The sequence below is a fragment of the Alnus glutinosa genome, chromosome 13 (genome assembly GCF_958979055.1).
Source record: "Alnus glutinosa chromosome 13, dhAlnGlut1.1, whole genome shotgun sequence".
NCBI lineage: Eukaryota > Viridiplantae > Streptophyta > Magnoliopsida > Fagales > Betulaceae > Alnus > Alnus glutinosa.
The window spans coordinates 20,720,143-20,736,755 of NC_084898.1; the positions used below are offsets into that span (position 1 = coordinate 20,720,143).

General features: G+C 36.1%; 2 protein-coding genes across 2 annotated transcripts; one reads left to right on the forward strand and one right to left on the reverse strand.

The window, feature by feature from the left end:
- The first annotated feature begins 242 nt into the window (after window positions 1-242).
- LOC133854657 (mechanosensitive ion channel protein 10-like) lies at window positions 243-7,137 on the forward strand. Its single transcript, XM_062290902.1, has 6 exons — window positions 243-1,301; window positions 1,370-1,622; window positions 5,698-5,821; window positions 5,937-6,230; window positions 6,320-6,522; window positions 6,621-7,137. The coding sequence occupies exons 1-6, from the start codon at window positions 311-313 to the stop codon at window positions 6,862-6,864; spliced, it is 2,109 nt and encodes a 702-aa protein (XP_062146886.1). The 5' UTR covers window positions 243-310; the 3' UTR covers window positions 6,865-7,137.
- Window positions 7,138-7,909: 772 nt separating this feature from the next.
- LOC133853690 (cyclin-dependent kinase F-4) lies at window positions 7,910-16,231 on the reverse strand. The gene is made up of 19 exons (XM_062289691.1): window positions 16,074-16,231; window positions 14,441-14,698; window positions 14,306-14,357; window positions 13,669-14,198; window positions 13,508-13,586; window positions 13,355-13,423; window positions 13,183-13,272; window positions 12,942-13,080; window positions 12,457-12,559; window positions 12,317-12,369; window positions 12,149-12,215; window positions 11,661-11,769; window positions 11,051-11,116; window positions 10,753-10,821; window positions 10,571-10,634; window positions 10,363-10,479; window positions 9,645-9,676; window positions 8,516-8,594; window positions 7,910-8,314 (listed from the first exon to the last, which is right to left on the reverse strand). Exons 4-19 carry the CDS (start codon window positions 13,674-13,676, stop codon window positions 8,091-8,093), a joined length of 1,368 nt encoding a protein of 455 aa, XP_062145675.1. The 5' UTR covers window positions 13,677-14,198; window positions 14,306-14,357; window positions 14,441-14,698; window positions 16,074-16,231; the 3' UTR covers window positions 7,910-8,090.
- Between the last annotated feature and the right edge of the window lie 382 nt (window positions 16,232-16,613).

A 16,613-nucleotide genomic window follows, 5' to 3' on the forward strand; every position in this document is an offset into this window, starting at 1 on the left:
ATAATTAAAATAATAATAAAAAAATGATAGTCACGTCAGCGCTGAATTATATTACGGGGATAGGTGTCGCGCATGCACGCCGACACCTGTTGGGTGACGTGGCTAGACGTTAATTTTGGACAGAAAATGAGACGGAAGTACTATTTCCATCTTTTTATATACCATCAGTACTAAATTTGATAAAAAATAAAACTGAGGGACTCAAAAATAAAGGTCATAAAGCAGGTACTCTTTATAATGTTGTCAAGGCCGGACAAGCTTCTGGAAAAGTACTTCCTGTTTATATAGTTGAGATCGAAGAGGTAGATAAATGCATCAACAAGAGATGGAAAGAGCAAAGCCCGATCAGGTTGTTCTCATCCTGGACCAACAAAATCCTAGAGCTCCTCCATCCATGGCTGCCGAGTTCAAGGACCAGACTTCCACAGATGTTCAAAAGACTCCTCAAAATCCTGCAAGAACCAAAACCCTACGCCGTCTCAGTTTCTCTAAACCTAAATCTCGATTGGCAGAGTTCAATCACCCACCTCTATACAAGACGATCCCCGAATCCGTCGCCGACATTAATGAACCCCTTCTGATGGACGACGACGAGTGGGATGATGATGAAGAAGTTGATGACGATGACGATGACGATGACGACGACGACGGAGAAACAACAAGACCGAGAAGGTCTCAAAAGAAGAAGCGAAAAGTCCAGTGGAGGCTCTTGGCGGAATGGGTATTATTCATCATCATAATGACATGCTTAATCTCTTCCCTCACCATAGCATCCTTAAAAGACATGAGTATGTGGGGTTTGGCGGTCTGGAATTGGTGCTTAATGGTGATGGTCACGTTCAGCGGCCGGCTGGTTTCCGGTTGGGTGATAGGGTTCATAGTCTTCTTAATCGAAAGAAACTTCATGCTTAGAGAGAAAGTTTTGTACTTCGTCTACGGGCTGAGAAAGAGCATCCAAAACTGCGTTTGGTTGGGTCTTGTTTTGCTTGCATGGACCTTAATGTTCAAAGCCAAAGTCCGCAAGGATAACAAAATACTCGAGAAAGTTTTCCAGGCACTGGTTTCTGTACTCGTCGGTTCAACAATTTGGCTTGTCAAGATCATCCTTGTGAAGATGATGGCCTCATCATTCCACGTCGCAACCTACTTCGATCGGATGAAAGAAAGTGTTTTTCACCATTACATACTGGAGACACTGTCGGGTCCGCCATTGATGGACGAATATCGACCTCATGAAGATCAGCAGAACCGCCGCCATAATCTGCACCAATCCAAGTCCATGCCAGAGAAGTGGAAAGAAGGTACCCGTCAATCACCACTTATTCTTTAAGTTTAAGTTAATTAAAAATAATAATTTATATTGCAGCAGGTAGTAAATTCAAGTTGAAGAAGTTGGGGTCTAGGAAAATTGACATGGAAGAGCTGAGGAAGCTGAGCATGCAGAAGAAGATCTCGACATGGAGCGTGAAGAGCCTAATAAGCTACGTGAGGTCGACCAGACTGTCTACAATTTCACACACGGTTGATGGTTTTGGCAAGGCGGAGTCGGAGATTAACAGCGAGTGGGAGGCAAGGAGCTGCGCCGGGAAGATTTTCAAGAACGTTGCCAAACCGGGTGCCAAGTAATTTATCTCTCATCATTACCCCACTCTCTCTCTTAATTTGGAGTTGCATGACACTGAAATTATACCTTACTAATTAATTTCTGAGTTTCTTTTCCTTTTTTTATTGTTTTCTGGTTCTTTTGCATGATATCCTATAAAGAAATGATAAAGTTTTTTTTAGTATTTTTTTGGATACGGTCATTCTATACTGACACGATACTTTATATTTTTTAATAAAAATAAGAGAAAGAAATTAATTAAACTGTAATTTTTTTTTATTAAAAATAGGATGTCATGTCAATATAAAAGAATCGGACCCCAGAAGGACATTAGAAGGAGCTCTAGAATTTCTCTATCTTATAAGACAGTGGACATTGCAATCACAGATTATACGACTGTCATACAACTAAGATGATATGGCAGTTTTACTGATCAACTCTTGATTTTTTTTTTTATTTTTTTTTTAACAATAGTTGATTTTTATTGTCGCGTCATCTCAGTTGACAGTAGTATAACAGTCTATATATACAAGTACATTTGTGTTTTTGTATGATTGTTAATTAGTAATCTGAAAATCAATGGATTTATATATATGATCACAATGGAAGGACTGAATGCACAAAGATGCACCATTTTGGTCCTCCTGGTATAGTATATATTAGAAATAGTTAATATATACTTTTAAATTAATTATAATTAGCTAGCTTCCCTTTGTGTTATAAGGGTTCTCTTGAGAGAGAGAGAGAGAGAGAGAGAGATAGAGAAGATCGAGGACGAACGTATTGAGAGTAGAGAAAGGTGATAAAAGTGGGAGAATATATAATCAATTAAAAAACTAGCAAAATGGATGACAAACTAGGCCATCTCATTTATAACTAAGTTGGACATTTCACCCAAAAAAAAAAAAAAAAAATTATAATGTGTGATTATATATGGTTCACATACTAGAAATTTTGAATTTGTTTTTTTATAATGCCGAAATCTGCACGGCCGGCCAATTTCATGATGAGGAAAACCTAAAAGCACTGAAATAGACCAGTTAGGTTGCGTGTGGTTTGTCCATAAGTCATGGTCACTAGCTCTGGTAGGGGGTATCTCCGGCAATCCTCCTTATGTTACATATCAGTTGGCATTAAATGCCAACTGCGCCGTCTCCGGCGTGAGCTCCCTAGAAAAGCTACGGATCGGACAATATCGAGGTTTGAACCTAGTTTAGGTAATAGGGGGTGATTGAGAACTTCGCAGCAGTCTGATCTGACTCTTCTGCCGCCGCGGAAGTAATGCTGCTACGTTGATTAATTTAGGCCTAAGCTAATCAGCACCATACAATGGGCTGCCGGACCCAAACCCAAAGAGGTAAAATCCGAGTGTATCAGCGTTATACAAATATTTTAGAATCAATAACAAGTCAAAGGATTACTTGATCACTAGTATAGTAGGACACCTTTTTAATTAAGTCGCTAAAAAGTTCAATAGAACAATGGTTTAAGCAACATTAATGTATACATGAAGAACATTAGTATTAGAAAACATGTTTAAAACAATCATTTCTTGTGATTCATTGGAAGTAGAAGGAAATGTAGGGTAAATGGAAATTGAAAAAAAAAAATTTTAAAAAAATGGATATCTTAAATTCCCACTTTCTAAAATTAGGTACATTTTTTTTTTTAAGTGATTAAAAATCCGGAGTTATAAATGAAGTTTTTCCAAACTTTTATCATCGACGGCTACAACCAATACTCCTGACAGCATTCTCTCTCTCGTTTTACAACAAAACAGTTATTTTATAATAAAAGCAAACGGGTGAGAGAATGCTGCGACGAGTGGTAGTCGTAATCGTCAATGATAAAAGTTTTAGAGCGAACAAAAAAGGCACCAAAAAGATTCTTGACCTGAGTGGGGTTGATTCATTATATTGGACCACCAAGATTTGGCACCTTGGGTGAGTCGACTTTAATTTGAACCAGAAGCATGCAAGAATGGCTAAAATGGCCGGTGCGGACCACCATCTGTGGGTGGGTGCGTGCGTACGTACGTACGTATTATCCGACTAATTTGAGTGGATGTAAGGTGTCCACTGATTATATTCCTTCTGTTTCATCATCATGGGGCTGTTATTGTGAGCCTACATATGATCGATGCATATATGCAGGACCACCATTGACTCTGATGGGCAGCCATCCCGGCCACTATACAACGTGCACATCCAATTGCAATATATATTGGAAGAATATGAAAACGTGTTCATGTTATATTATAAATTATATATAGTCATTATTGTGAGAGGTTTGAAGCTCAAAGACACAAAAAGAGAAGATAAGTGGGCCGGGGCTTCATTATTTTTATTTTTATTTTTATTTTCTTTATTCTGAGTTCATGTTTATGAAAGCCTCAAGTTCAGAATGATTGATAAATATTCTAGTTATTCAACAAAAAAAAAAAATTATAGAAAATAATTCTGAAAGAGTACTGAAATTTGATTAATACTTTAAAACCTAATTGAAAAATAACACAGACTATATATATATGCCTTTATATAGGTTAAATTGTGAGTGCTCTCCAAGTAAAATACTTGAAAAAAAAAAAAAAAAAAAAAAAACCTATTTTTCTTTCATATATAGCTCTTTGGTTTGTTATGAATTACATAATTCAGAAGTGCCTATTTTCAAAACTGTTGTATAAGACAGACAGAATAGGGTTTTTTTTAAAAAAATAATAATAATAATAATAATAATTACTCTCATGTTGCCATTTCTTTTTGTAGGATCAAAGATGTTGCGTCATTTCAATTGTATGATAGTAATATAACAATTTACTAAATAATATTACTCTTTTTCTCTTTTTTTTTTATTATTATTGAATTGTTTTTGTTTGTTGACTTGGTTTTTCCATGCGAAAGCCTAATGTCGTAAATTGGGTTAAGTTTGATCGTTTTGTTTGGAACAAGATTCTCTCCATTTAAGATCCTCTCAATTTCTTTCTATTTATTTATAAAGTAAGGGTATAATTATCTTTTATAAAATATAAAAAGATAAATATATCCTTACTTTATAAGTAAATTGAGATAATCCAATGGAAATGATCCAAAATTCATTTTGTTTATGCTAGTAATGTACCACTAGAACTAGTGTTCCACAGTCTCATTGATTGTAAGTATTTATTTCTTGTTTTTATCACAAAAGCCTAATGAACTGATGTGACCCTTTGAATTATCATTATTTTTTTATTTGCGCCGTCAAGCTCAACCCTTTGATAACCGTAGTTGTGGTATATCGAGGTCCCTTCATGAAGTTTATTGGTTGAGAAATGCTATACATGCTTTTACTCTCACTCTCACACTGTTACGTGCACATTCTTACGTGAAAATAAAAATCATCATTAGATTTTAGATAGATTATTATAGGATTTTAAATCTAATTTTGATTTTTACTGTTGTCTCAGGAAGAAGTGTACACTTAGAAGTGCGAGATCTCGAACATGTACATGCTTGTTCTTCTAGTAGATATAGGCAAACAAACCAGAACAATAAAAATAAATGAAGAAAAAAAAAAAAAAAAAAACTTCAAATCTTCATACTCCCCGTTCAAATCCATTTTCCTAATCACCCTTCTGGAGACCCACAAAGCACCCAAAAGACAAACGAAAAGAAAGACAAATTATCAAATTTCATGAATCAAAAGTCAAACTCTCCCAAAAAAAAATGAAAAAAAAAAAAAAAAAAAAAAAAAAAAAAAAAAAGGGGCGTTTGCTGTGTCAAAAAATATGCAAACCCAAGTGCAGGCTTTCGCAAGTAATAAATTCTCAATAAGTACGAGGTTTATCCACAGGAAATGATAGATACAGTTTAAGTTGATTTCCGTAAATTCCAAATGAGGAGATTTATTTTCTTTGTTAGCGTGATTTATTTTTTCTTTGGTAGTGAGACTCTACCAAATTAACTCCATTGACGACCGGTGAGAGTTTGTTCAACATAAATTTTATCAATCTCTTCTTTTGTTCTTCTTCTTTGTTGCATAGTATTACTACACACTATTCTCATAACACAATGTTATTGATAATATCCCAATAATGTGATTAATCAATTGTTTTAAAGGTATATTGAAGAGGATGATCTGATGAGATTTCTGATGAGGGTTGAGATTCATGCCATTTTTCCACTCTTTGAAGGAGCGCTTGAGACCGGAAAGATTTCCAAGCCTTCATTCAGAAATTGGGTGGTAAGTACTCAAGAGCTTTTGAAAGTAAATGAAAATCTTGAATTAAGTTTCCTTTTTTAAAAAATAAATAAATAAAATGGTGATAATATGTAATGATTTTGCATGCAATCACAAGGTTCGAGCATATTTTGAACGAAAAGCTCTGGCACATTCATTGAATGATACCAAGACAGCAGTCCAGCAGCTTCACAAGTTAGCAAGTTCAATCGTGATTGTGATCATATTTGTGGTTTTCCTCTTGGTGATGGAGTTGGCAAACAGCAAAGTAATCTTGTTTGTTATTACCCAGCTTGTTCTTCTGGGTTTCGCATTTCAGAACACTTGCAAGACGATTGTCGAGTCCATCATCTTCGTCTTCATCATGCATCCTTTTGACATTGGCGACCGTTGCGTCATCGAAGATGTTCAGGTAATTAAGTTCACCCGGCCAAAAATGGTGTATTACTACATCTCATAAAAACTTGGTCTTCTAACTCCATATATTTTCCACTTATACAGATGATTGTGGAAGAGATGAACATTCTGACGACCGTTTTCCTTCGATACGACAATGAGAAAATCTACTACCCTAACTCGGTTTTGCTTACGAAGCCGATAAGCAATTTTTACAGAAGCCCAGAGATGTGTGACGCGATAGATTTTAGCATCGATGCATCGACATCAATGGAAGTTATCGTGTCTTTTAAGAAGGCGATACAAGCGTAAGTAGTTACTCTTAATTATTATTATTATTTCGGTGGTTTCATTGTATTATAGGAATGAAGTGCATGCGTTTGTTGCCATTGTTGTACGCATGCAGATACATTGAGAGCAAGCCGAATTACTGGAACCCAAAACACTCGGTGATAGTGAAAGAAATAGAGAATGTGAACAAGTTGAAGATGTGTTTGGCTGTTCAACACACAATCAACCATCAGAACTATGGCGAGCGAAACAGTCGGATGACGGAGCTTATGTTGGAGTTGAAGAAGATGTTTGAGACGCTTCATATTAAGTATCGTCTTCTTCCTCAGGAGGTCCATCTCAACTCTCAACAAAATTGACATTCACAACGCCCGCCCCGGGAGATCATCTTCTTCAAAACCTCCAGCTACCTATTACTTTTAAATAATGGAGACGGATGGAACAAATTTCTTGTGTTTTCTACTCATATTTTTGTGCCTTCAACGCTTCAAATTTGCTGGAAATGTATATGTTTCCCGCCCTAAGACTCTTTTAAATAATGGAGACAGATGGAACAAATTAATTTCTTGTGTTTTCGACTCATATTTTTGTGCCTTCAACGCTTCAAATTTGCTGGAAATGTATATGTTTCCCGCCCTAAGACTCTTTTGTTCTATGTAAAATGGAAAACATTTTCTGCAAAATAAAAACAATTTCCACCGAAAACAATTTTCATTGTTTGGCCTAGTAACGAATATCAACCATCGCAACGGCGAGAAACGACCCGCAACTCCCCACCACAACCTCCAATCATACCGAAATATATTACGTCTTACCCAACACTAATTTCAATCGAACAATGCAACATATAATTCTTTTGTCCTCCTTTTATCTTCCTAAACATATAATTCTTTTGTCCTCCTTTTATCTTTCTAAAATTGATGTGACTCTTAAAATCACCATTAAATTTATGATAGATCATTATTAAATTTTGATTCAATGGTAATTTTAAGAGTCATATCAATTTTGAAAGGATAAAAAGATGACAAAAGAATAATATGTAACATTACTCATTTCAATCATACCCAACACTGAAGTGGCCGGGAAAAACATTTTCTAAAAAATATATTACGCCGAATCAAACGGAGCAAAACCTAAAAGCTCTTGTTGGAGATATAAAATACGATCAATTTCCTCATAAAAGACTCGATTGACAAAGGGGAAGACAGGGAGGAGGAGGGGGTAAAGGGAAGACGCGACTCATAGGAACACTGCCTTCACCTTAATTTTCCTGTCCTGTGCTCTTTACGCGCATCTAGCGGAAATATTAAGACAGCCTTAATCCAAGAGGAACAGGCCGCAGCACTGTAGCTTAATACCCCCTATAATTTTGGGAAATAATCATGCTCACCTAAATCGAAGAAGTGTCATCAAAAGCACCAGCACTTGCTATGTAACAAACACGAGAGCAACAAACATATTCCAACAGGACAGACCAATATCTCAAACATAAAGAAATGGAATGACTGATATCCAGGTTTTGTGTTTCCACTGCAAATACAAACACATTCCATATCTAAGTAAACGACATAAAAGAGCATCCTATTCATCCCACAACTTTCCTCGCATAAGTTCTGCCTTGCTGAATGTCTTTGGCAGGCCTGAGAAGCATATCGCCAGATCCAGAATTCCATTTGACTCCTCCAGCCTTCATGGGAGCAGGGCAAGGCTGCCCCACATACTGCCTACGAGGGGGACCAAGAGTCATGTTTGCCAACTTCTCAGTCGAATCCAAAACTCCACGGGTGGTCCTTCCCTGGTTCACTGAGACTGAAAACCAAGAGTTTTCAAACTTAATTGTCACAACATATTAGAGAAACCAAACTATATACACACATATAGAATAATTAAAGTACATGTGTTCTATATTTTTATTCTTGGGTGCGGGGGTTAATTTCGTAATGTTTTGTAATAATAATTTTAAAATAAGACCTATTTTTTGCTATAACACAATAGAGTCAAGAAACTTACTTGGGCTGTTCTTTCCCGGTGGCCGATATCTTGCTTGTTTGACAGAACTCTTTAGAGATTGGTCATTCTTACTTGCATCCTTCAACCAAAAACAGAAACAAAGGAGTTGGCAAAACTTCTTTCTTAAGATATGTGTGCAGAAATGTTTAGCCCCCTCACTTGACTAACCTCAAGACGTTAATACATTATTTTTCAACACAAAATATGAAGAAAAAACAAAAAAACAAAAAAAAAAACAGGGGGTGGGAGGATAACAAAAATGGTTCTAGGACAGTTACAATCGCATCCGATCAATTTTGTATTTCAGATCCTACAAGCATGTGACACAATCTTATAACCAAACTGTCTTTGCAGTACTGTCAGTAATATCCATTTCACCAGTCATGTTCTTCCTCCATCAGGTAGGTAGGGTTTTTTTAAACACAAGAGGCAATCCTCGGATGAATAGCTAGTAAATGCACTCATAGCCACATGACTCATATTCCATATTAACTGCAACAATGGCCACTCCTAACTCAAACTCAATAATCTTCCTATAAATATTAATTATCAAACATCTCAACTATCAACTGCATCATTTAACTTCCAAGAAAAAATCATCATCCTAGACCCAATTGGTATACAATCAACTTTCATGTGAACATAAAAGTTAAAAGACTTAATTAAGGAGAGAGAGAGAGAGAGAGAGAGAGAGAGAGAGAGAGAGAGAGAGAGAGAGAGAGAGAGAGGCTCTGCAGGACAATGCCACAGAAGCTGGGGCACAGTGCTGGTAGTTTGCATAAAATATAGAGACAATAGCTTTGCCCATGTAATTAACTAGGAAGTGCTTCTTTGAGGACAACTACATTTGTTAATACAATCAAAGCCAAAAAAAAAAAAAATGAGACCATACACAAATTGATGGCCTAACATAATCAGCTTGGCTATAGTTGCCTATTTGTTCTTCCAAAACAAAAAAGATCCACAGGCATGCTATACAGACATAAAAAAAACAAGACATGAGACCTAACCTAACCAATGCATGTTTCATTCTAATCTAAATATAAATAAGAATGAACATTAAATATAACTGTAGGCAACACAAAACTATTCGCTTAACTTGCAAAGTGAATCGCTTTCAGCATCTTACCTGGTTAACCAAATCAAGTTTGCGTTGCACACCTGTAAGACCATTTAGGATATGATAAGAATATATAGCACACCCCATAATTTCAAAAGAAAAGCATATTTTACAGATAATGGAACCTTGTGTGTTCTTGAACTACACCCGCAAAAACTAAAGAAAAACAGAGAGAACTAGGATTGTACAAACCAGGGGAAGTGTACACCAAAAGCCTACCAACATGTGAATCAACCGATAGGATAAAATATCAATCGCTAGACACTGCTCTGAACAGCATTTGCATCAGTTTCCTAAAACTATCCATGCTATCTAACTACTATATTTGCATCAAGATTAGAAGGTATACGATTGTGGTATATAATGTACCATATGTTCGGTACTTGAATATTGATGTGGTAGAAGATTCAAGTCTTATATGTAGCACATTGAATTATCCAAGTTGATGTAGCAGAAACCTACACGTTCCTTGCAAAATTCATGTATCCAACTCCAGGGGGCCAGACGCATTTTGTGAACATCATGTTACTAGCAAACTATATGTTTGGAATTTATCCAATCCTACTTATCAGTATCTATATCCCAAAATGTGTATCCTAAAGCACAACATATAAAGATCGTGACACAAGAGGAGCTATCCCCTAATCACACCTCCAAAAAATAAAAATAAAAGATTAGTGGAAAAAAGTCAGATAATTTAAAATGCCAAAAAAATTGAAGTAGCCACCTGTGCTTAAAGAAGCATGTAACTTAGGAGAAGGATAATTTCTAGTGAACTCTGAACTAGAAAAGGCCACTGAATGTCTCCTACCAGATTGTTGCTCCATTGCTCTCCTTGTTCCAACTGCAACAAACCAATCAAGTTAGTTTCCCGCATATTTTTTGAAAAGCAATAGAGAAGTTGGAACACTAGGCAATTCCGTAGTGAGACGAACCAGAGGGAGGTGTTCTACTGACAGTTGGCCTGGAGCGAAGGGATGGTGGAACATAGAAGCAACTCTGCCACATCAAATGGTGTTCAGCTTCAATATTTATTGAAAAACAACAATACTTGACACATAACACTCAAACTCGAAGTAAAGATCACTTGCACAGATTCATGAAGATGAATCCCTACCTGGAAGAAAGGATGCTGAAGGGCCTCAGCAGCTGTTGGCCTCTTGGAGGGATCCCAAGAACAAAGTGACTGATGTTTTAGAACAGAAAAATAGAAAGACAAAAAAGGGGGGAAAAGAATGAACAAGGTGTAAGTCTATGCAACTGTTGGGGAACTATATAGTAATAGAAAGGAAAATAGAGGAGTTCAAATTCTCAATGTTTTAACAATCAAAAGAACATAATATAATCAATCATCTTACTATATAGGGACAGAAAAAGAAGGAAACAGCTTCAGTTCTCTATACAAGGGTACTTACTGTAATAAGGCTGATCGCATCATTGCTTGCAGAGGGAATCAATACAGAAAGATGAACACCCGCAAACTGCAAATGCCCAGTTATAAACAGTATTAAAGGTTTGTACTTTCTGGAATAAGTAAACATTAGACCCAGGTGTTCACATGAGGGATACAATCACAAATGGTCATCTAAGCTTACAAACTAAAAAACCCATGTACTTTTCTTTAATAAATACAATCAAACTGAGCTGTTCACAGGGAAATAAAAAACGGGATTACATTTAGTCACTTGGCTTGCAAACTTGAAAAGTCAAGGATTTTTTTCTCTTTAACTTCCATAAAAACAACAAAGTGTCAAGTGTCAAGTGACAAATCAAAACTTTCCTCAAAGGGGTTAGGTAATGCTCCTCTACATTCAAATCATAAAATGACAAGAAAATAACTGTGTTTAGCATATCTGGCTAACAGGACCCAGCCAAAAAGCACTCTACGAATTAATCAGCTGGAAAATATAAGCAACTATTTTCATTATGTTTAGAGCATGCCAACTGAAAATTACAAGAATCTAGCACGTCCTTTGATAAATGCATATAAACTGCATGCACAACACCCAGGAAAGCAGAACTGACCTCAGGAAACTGGTAGTTAATATCCCTAGCCAGATGAAGTCCATCAGCCCATGAATCCTTGGTCGGAGTGCCGAGAACACTGCATATTTTGTATATCTCATCTGCTTCACTGCAATAGTAGTAAAGAAGACATGATTCACTACCACTTGGTGACTATCCAATTAGCATGTCTCTATCTAGATATTTATCGAATTTCCACCTTTTGACAGATTCAAAACAAAATACAAAAAGACAAGCAATAGAAAGAATATCACAGAGTGAAAAAAGAAAATGGTTGCGTCTTTGCGCTTTTAATGAACTTGCAATTACTTATCAGGAAAAAATAAAAAATAAAAAGTGCATCTGGAAAATATTTATATGCTTCCAAGTAAAATTTATCCCTCATCAAATCAATCAACATAATTGATTGCCAGGTAAGTCTCTCCATGTACAATAATAACCAACAAATGAAAGGGCTGTACAATATTTAGAAAATAAAATACACGTACCTAATACCAGGAAAAAGAGGTCGGAGAGTGAACAACTCAGACATGATAGCCCCCATTGCCCACATATCTAGAGGTTAAATGAAAGGCATAATCATTCGTAAGTACTACATCAACAGAACAGTTGGCATCTATATAAGCAACCACACTTTCATTCCAACCAACACTTACCAACTTTAGAACTATACAGGTATGACTGAAGCAGCACTTCAGGGGCCCGATACCTGCAATATTCACATATTAGAAGTCAATATACCACATGAAATATACAAGCAGAGGTCCATACATTAGAAGGACAAGAAAACACCAACCAGCGTGTCGAGACATATTCCGTATACGGTGGTTGTGAGATGATCTCTCGAGCAAGACCAAAATCAGCAATCTTAATTATGTCCTTCGTGACCAACAAGTTCTCTGCAAAGAAGTTAGCAGGTATTAGTTGTAAACTACAACAAAAGAAACTGGCAGCAAAATAAAAATATTCAAATACAATAAGAAATGGGGCACATGGTTTAAGCAAACATTAAAAACAAATTCTAATATAATACAAAATGCACCATTTTTTTACGAATCAAAATGCACCCATACATTTTCCAAAATATCTTTTGGCAATATACCCCACAAAAAATGACTCTTTGATTTGTTATAAATTCAACCGGGTGTTTATGCCTTTGATGAATAATAATTTATTAAGAAAAAAAGGCAACAGGGTATTTATGTTCTTCCACAGATATTTCGGAAATATATTTGGTTTCTCTTCTGCCAATCGAGTTACTCCACCAACATAGACAATTACCTGGCTTAAGGTCACGATGAAAATATCCACGCTGGTGCATGTAAGCAAGACCTTGAAAAACTTGAAAACACCAATTCTTGAGTTCAGCTTCAGAGAAAAGCTTTTCTCTGTCTTTCATGAGTTGGTATACGTTGAATTCCTAAAGTACAAACATTATTAAGCAACTAAAAGTAAATAACCAATTAAATATCAAATCACACATTTATAGCAAGAAATTGTCAAGGAAAGAAATGCCACTAACCATGTACTCAAAGACGAAATACAAGATGTCATTCTCTCTAATGACTTCCTTGAGCTTCACAATATTTGGATGATTCATTTTACGTAGCGACTGCCATTAGAAGAAATCGATGATGTATTTGCAATAGTGCAAAGCCAGAAATAGGAAAAAGAAAAATAGCAGATCATATTACCTTCACTTCTCTCAGATTTACACACTCCTCCCATGAATAATACTTTTTCTTCATTTTTTTAATTGCAACCTGTCACAAACAGAACGAATGGTGACTTCAAAAAAAAGAAACATTACTAAATATTCTAGTTGCAATGAAGCTTAAAACACTTACAACTTCACCAGTCTGCTTATTAATAGCTCTCCAGACACTCCCAAATGTTCCATCACCAACTTCCTTAATTAGGTTGAACCTAGAATAGACCAAAACCCTAGTATAAGCAATCCACACAACAACACACAAACACCATAAAGCATCACAGTAAACCAACTCACCTCTCCATTCTTCTGGAACAAAAGCAGCTCCTCTTTATTCAAGGAAAGTCCAAGAACACACAAAAGATATATAGTATTTATCTTCAGTATGAAAAACACTATACTGCCTTGCTGGTCCAGCTGAACTCACCATTTATGATGGGCGGGCTGCACAGCCTTATTTATTGCTAAACCCACAACTTCAAGACAGTAGCACACGATAGACGATAAGAAAGGACAAATACCAGAGAACATATTGAAGCCAATCAAGGAGCGAGCCAGAAATGAATGATCCAACAAACAGGAAGGATCCCTTAGCTCAAAGCACAGTCACCCAAGGGTTCAAAACTTCACTAATAGCTACCTCATCTATACTACGTAGAAGTTGTTGCAGAATCTTCAGCTAAAATTAGATCTTGTCAATTTAAAGAGTACCCATCAGGATGCACGATTAAACAAGGAACTATGCAGTCTTCACTGATTCAACACGATTGCCTATATAATATCAACTATGATAAGCAATCCCCAAGCACGTTCGGCAGACTTTAACCCTGTGGGAAGAAGGATTAGAAAGGTTAGAGCAATATTAAATGAGTTAGAATAAAAAAAATATACAGAAAACCAAAAAAAAAAAAAGGATGCCTGATAAGTGCTGTACCCCGGAAGACGTTTTCCCAAAATTTTTTACTGGATGGCGTATCAGCAATGCACTATCAAATAAAAATTTGTTATATTGCGCACAAAGACTTAGGCCCCAGAGAGAGAGAAAGAGAGAGAGAGTGAGAGAACTTACTTATACAAGTGCGCTAAAGATCCAACACCTATCTCAGAAAAAACTGGCATTACGCCTTCTGCAATATTCATTTAAGATCTGACCACTAAGTGCAATTAACAAAGGAAACCAGAAGAAAATCTCCAAGGACGAGAAACCTCCAGTCAAGCACTTCCTGGAACGAGAAAACCCTAAACTGGTAGCATTTTGACCAGAAGCACACTTTCTCCATATCTTAAGAAGGATACTAAAGCTCCTTAAATCCAAGCCCGATAAAACCTGATATAAAGATTCATAGCATTTTCAAGCTCAGAGCAGATATAATCATGCAGAAAGGATAAAACTAAATGATATCTAAAAGTTAATCCAAAGGTGAACTATGTGGTGTGTTATGGCAAAGAATAACAAGAGCAAGTTCCAAAAACTGTAGTTACAAAAAAAAGGTGAAACCAGAGAAATATTATATTTAACAGACAATTTTAAAGCTACAGTATGTGTAACGTGTCATACAACCAAAATTTATAACATAAAAACAGCTTATTCTTGTTCACGCTCAACACTGACCCACCAAAGATATGCATGTCATGGTATGAATTAAAAAAAGCGGGGGAAAACCAATGAATATTTGATACATGTAGTTACAAAGAAGGATAAAACAGTTGCTTTACACGCAAATTAAATTGAAGACCACAACAGAGATTCTTGACGAAATTAAATGAAGGGCTCAAAACCATAAGATGAGTACAGAACAAACAAGATATTAGAATAATAAACCTGCATGCTGAATGAACTCCAAGATGTGAAATTCCAAAAACAATAAATACACCTGCCATAGTGTTTAACCAACGTAACCAACCAGACACATGGATGGATAAACAATAAACAGCATGCATGCACATTAGCAATCGCATCTAATGGTATGACCATAAAAAAATTAAAAAAAATAATAATAATAATTAAAAAAAAAAAGTACTAAAACAATTTTGTTCGTACATATTACAGTAAATAGTAAAACAATCAATCGCACATGACAATCTCAAATTAACAATACGAGTAATGAGTCAAGGAGCCACAACTGCAATCAGCCGAAACCCATTTACCAATCCAGATCTGAACCAATTTATAACGGTATAACCCTAAAACATATCATAAGGAAACCCTAACCCTACGCGACAAAATCCACGACATATCTAAGTCACACGAACAACGTTGAACAGAAATCCCTGCAATTCAATCCCAAAAAAACATAGACAATTCCGAAACTCCCAATTCAATTCTCAGAAATCCTGATCAATCAAACACAATTCAATAATTAAGTTCAGAACAATCCAAACCAGTTCATAACCCTTAAAAACATACCGCATCAAAACCCTAACCCTAAGCGATATCAAATCCACGAAATATCTAAGTTTCACAAAATAAATTGTTTAATGATCACAAAAAAACCGCGGTAATTCCGAAACCCCCAAAAATCCGCACAATCAAACTAAATCCTTGATATTATCCAATAAGACAGACAGAGAAACCAAGAATATCCAATAATCAAATTCAGAACAACCACAAACAAAACCCTAACCCTAAATCAAAAACTTCCTAACCACCAAATCATATGAACCAAATACATCAGATCTGACAAATATGAGAGAGAGAGGACCTGAAAGCCAAGCGGCATAAGAACCGTCGCCAGGGACGGAAGAGGTGGAATCCAGAGCGTCTCTCTGTGGTTACAGCCGAATTGCCTTTCCCCCAAAAATCTGATCTGCCTTCGCTCCGTAACAACCAAGGAATAAATATTACTACTCCTTTACCTAATTTTTATAGCTATCTTGGCCCGGCTTTTCTACGCTGCGATGTGTTTTTCTTTGCTGACGCGGACGGTCATGATGGCCCGCTGGTTGGTCACCCATCACGTGGCCACGCAAGGTAATTCCGTTCTAACTTTAATCGCATTCACAACGGTAACATATTGGGTAATTCTATTTTTTCTTTTTTCTTTTTCTTTTTTTTCTTTCGTAGTTAACGCTAATTTTGGCTTTGAACTGAGATTATTACAAGAGCAAAAGGTGTGATTGAGATCTATATGGCAATAAAATTATTAAGGAAATTTAATATAATTCAATCACATAATAAATTAATTTTAGATACTTTCGAATTTAAAAAAGAAGAAAAGAAATAAAGCAATAAAAAATTAATA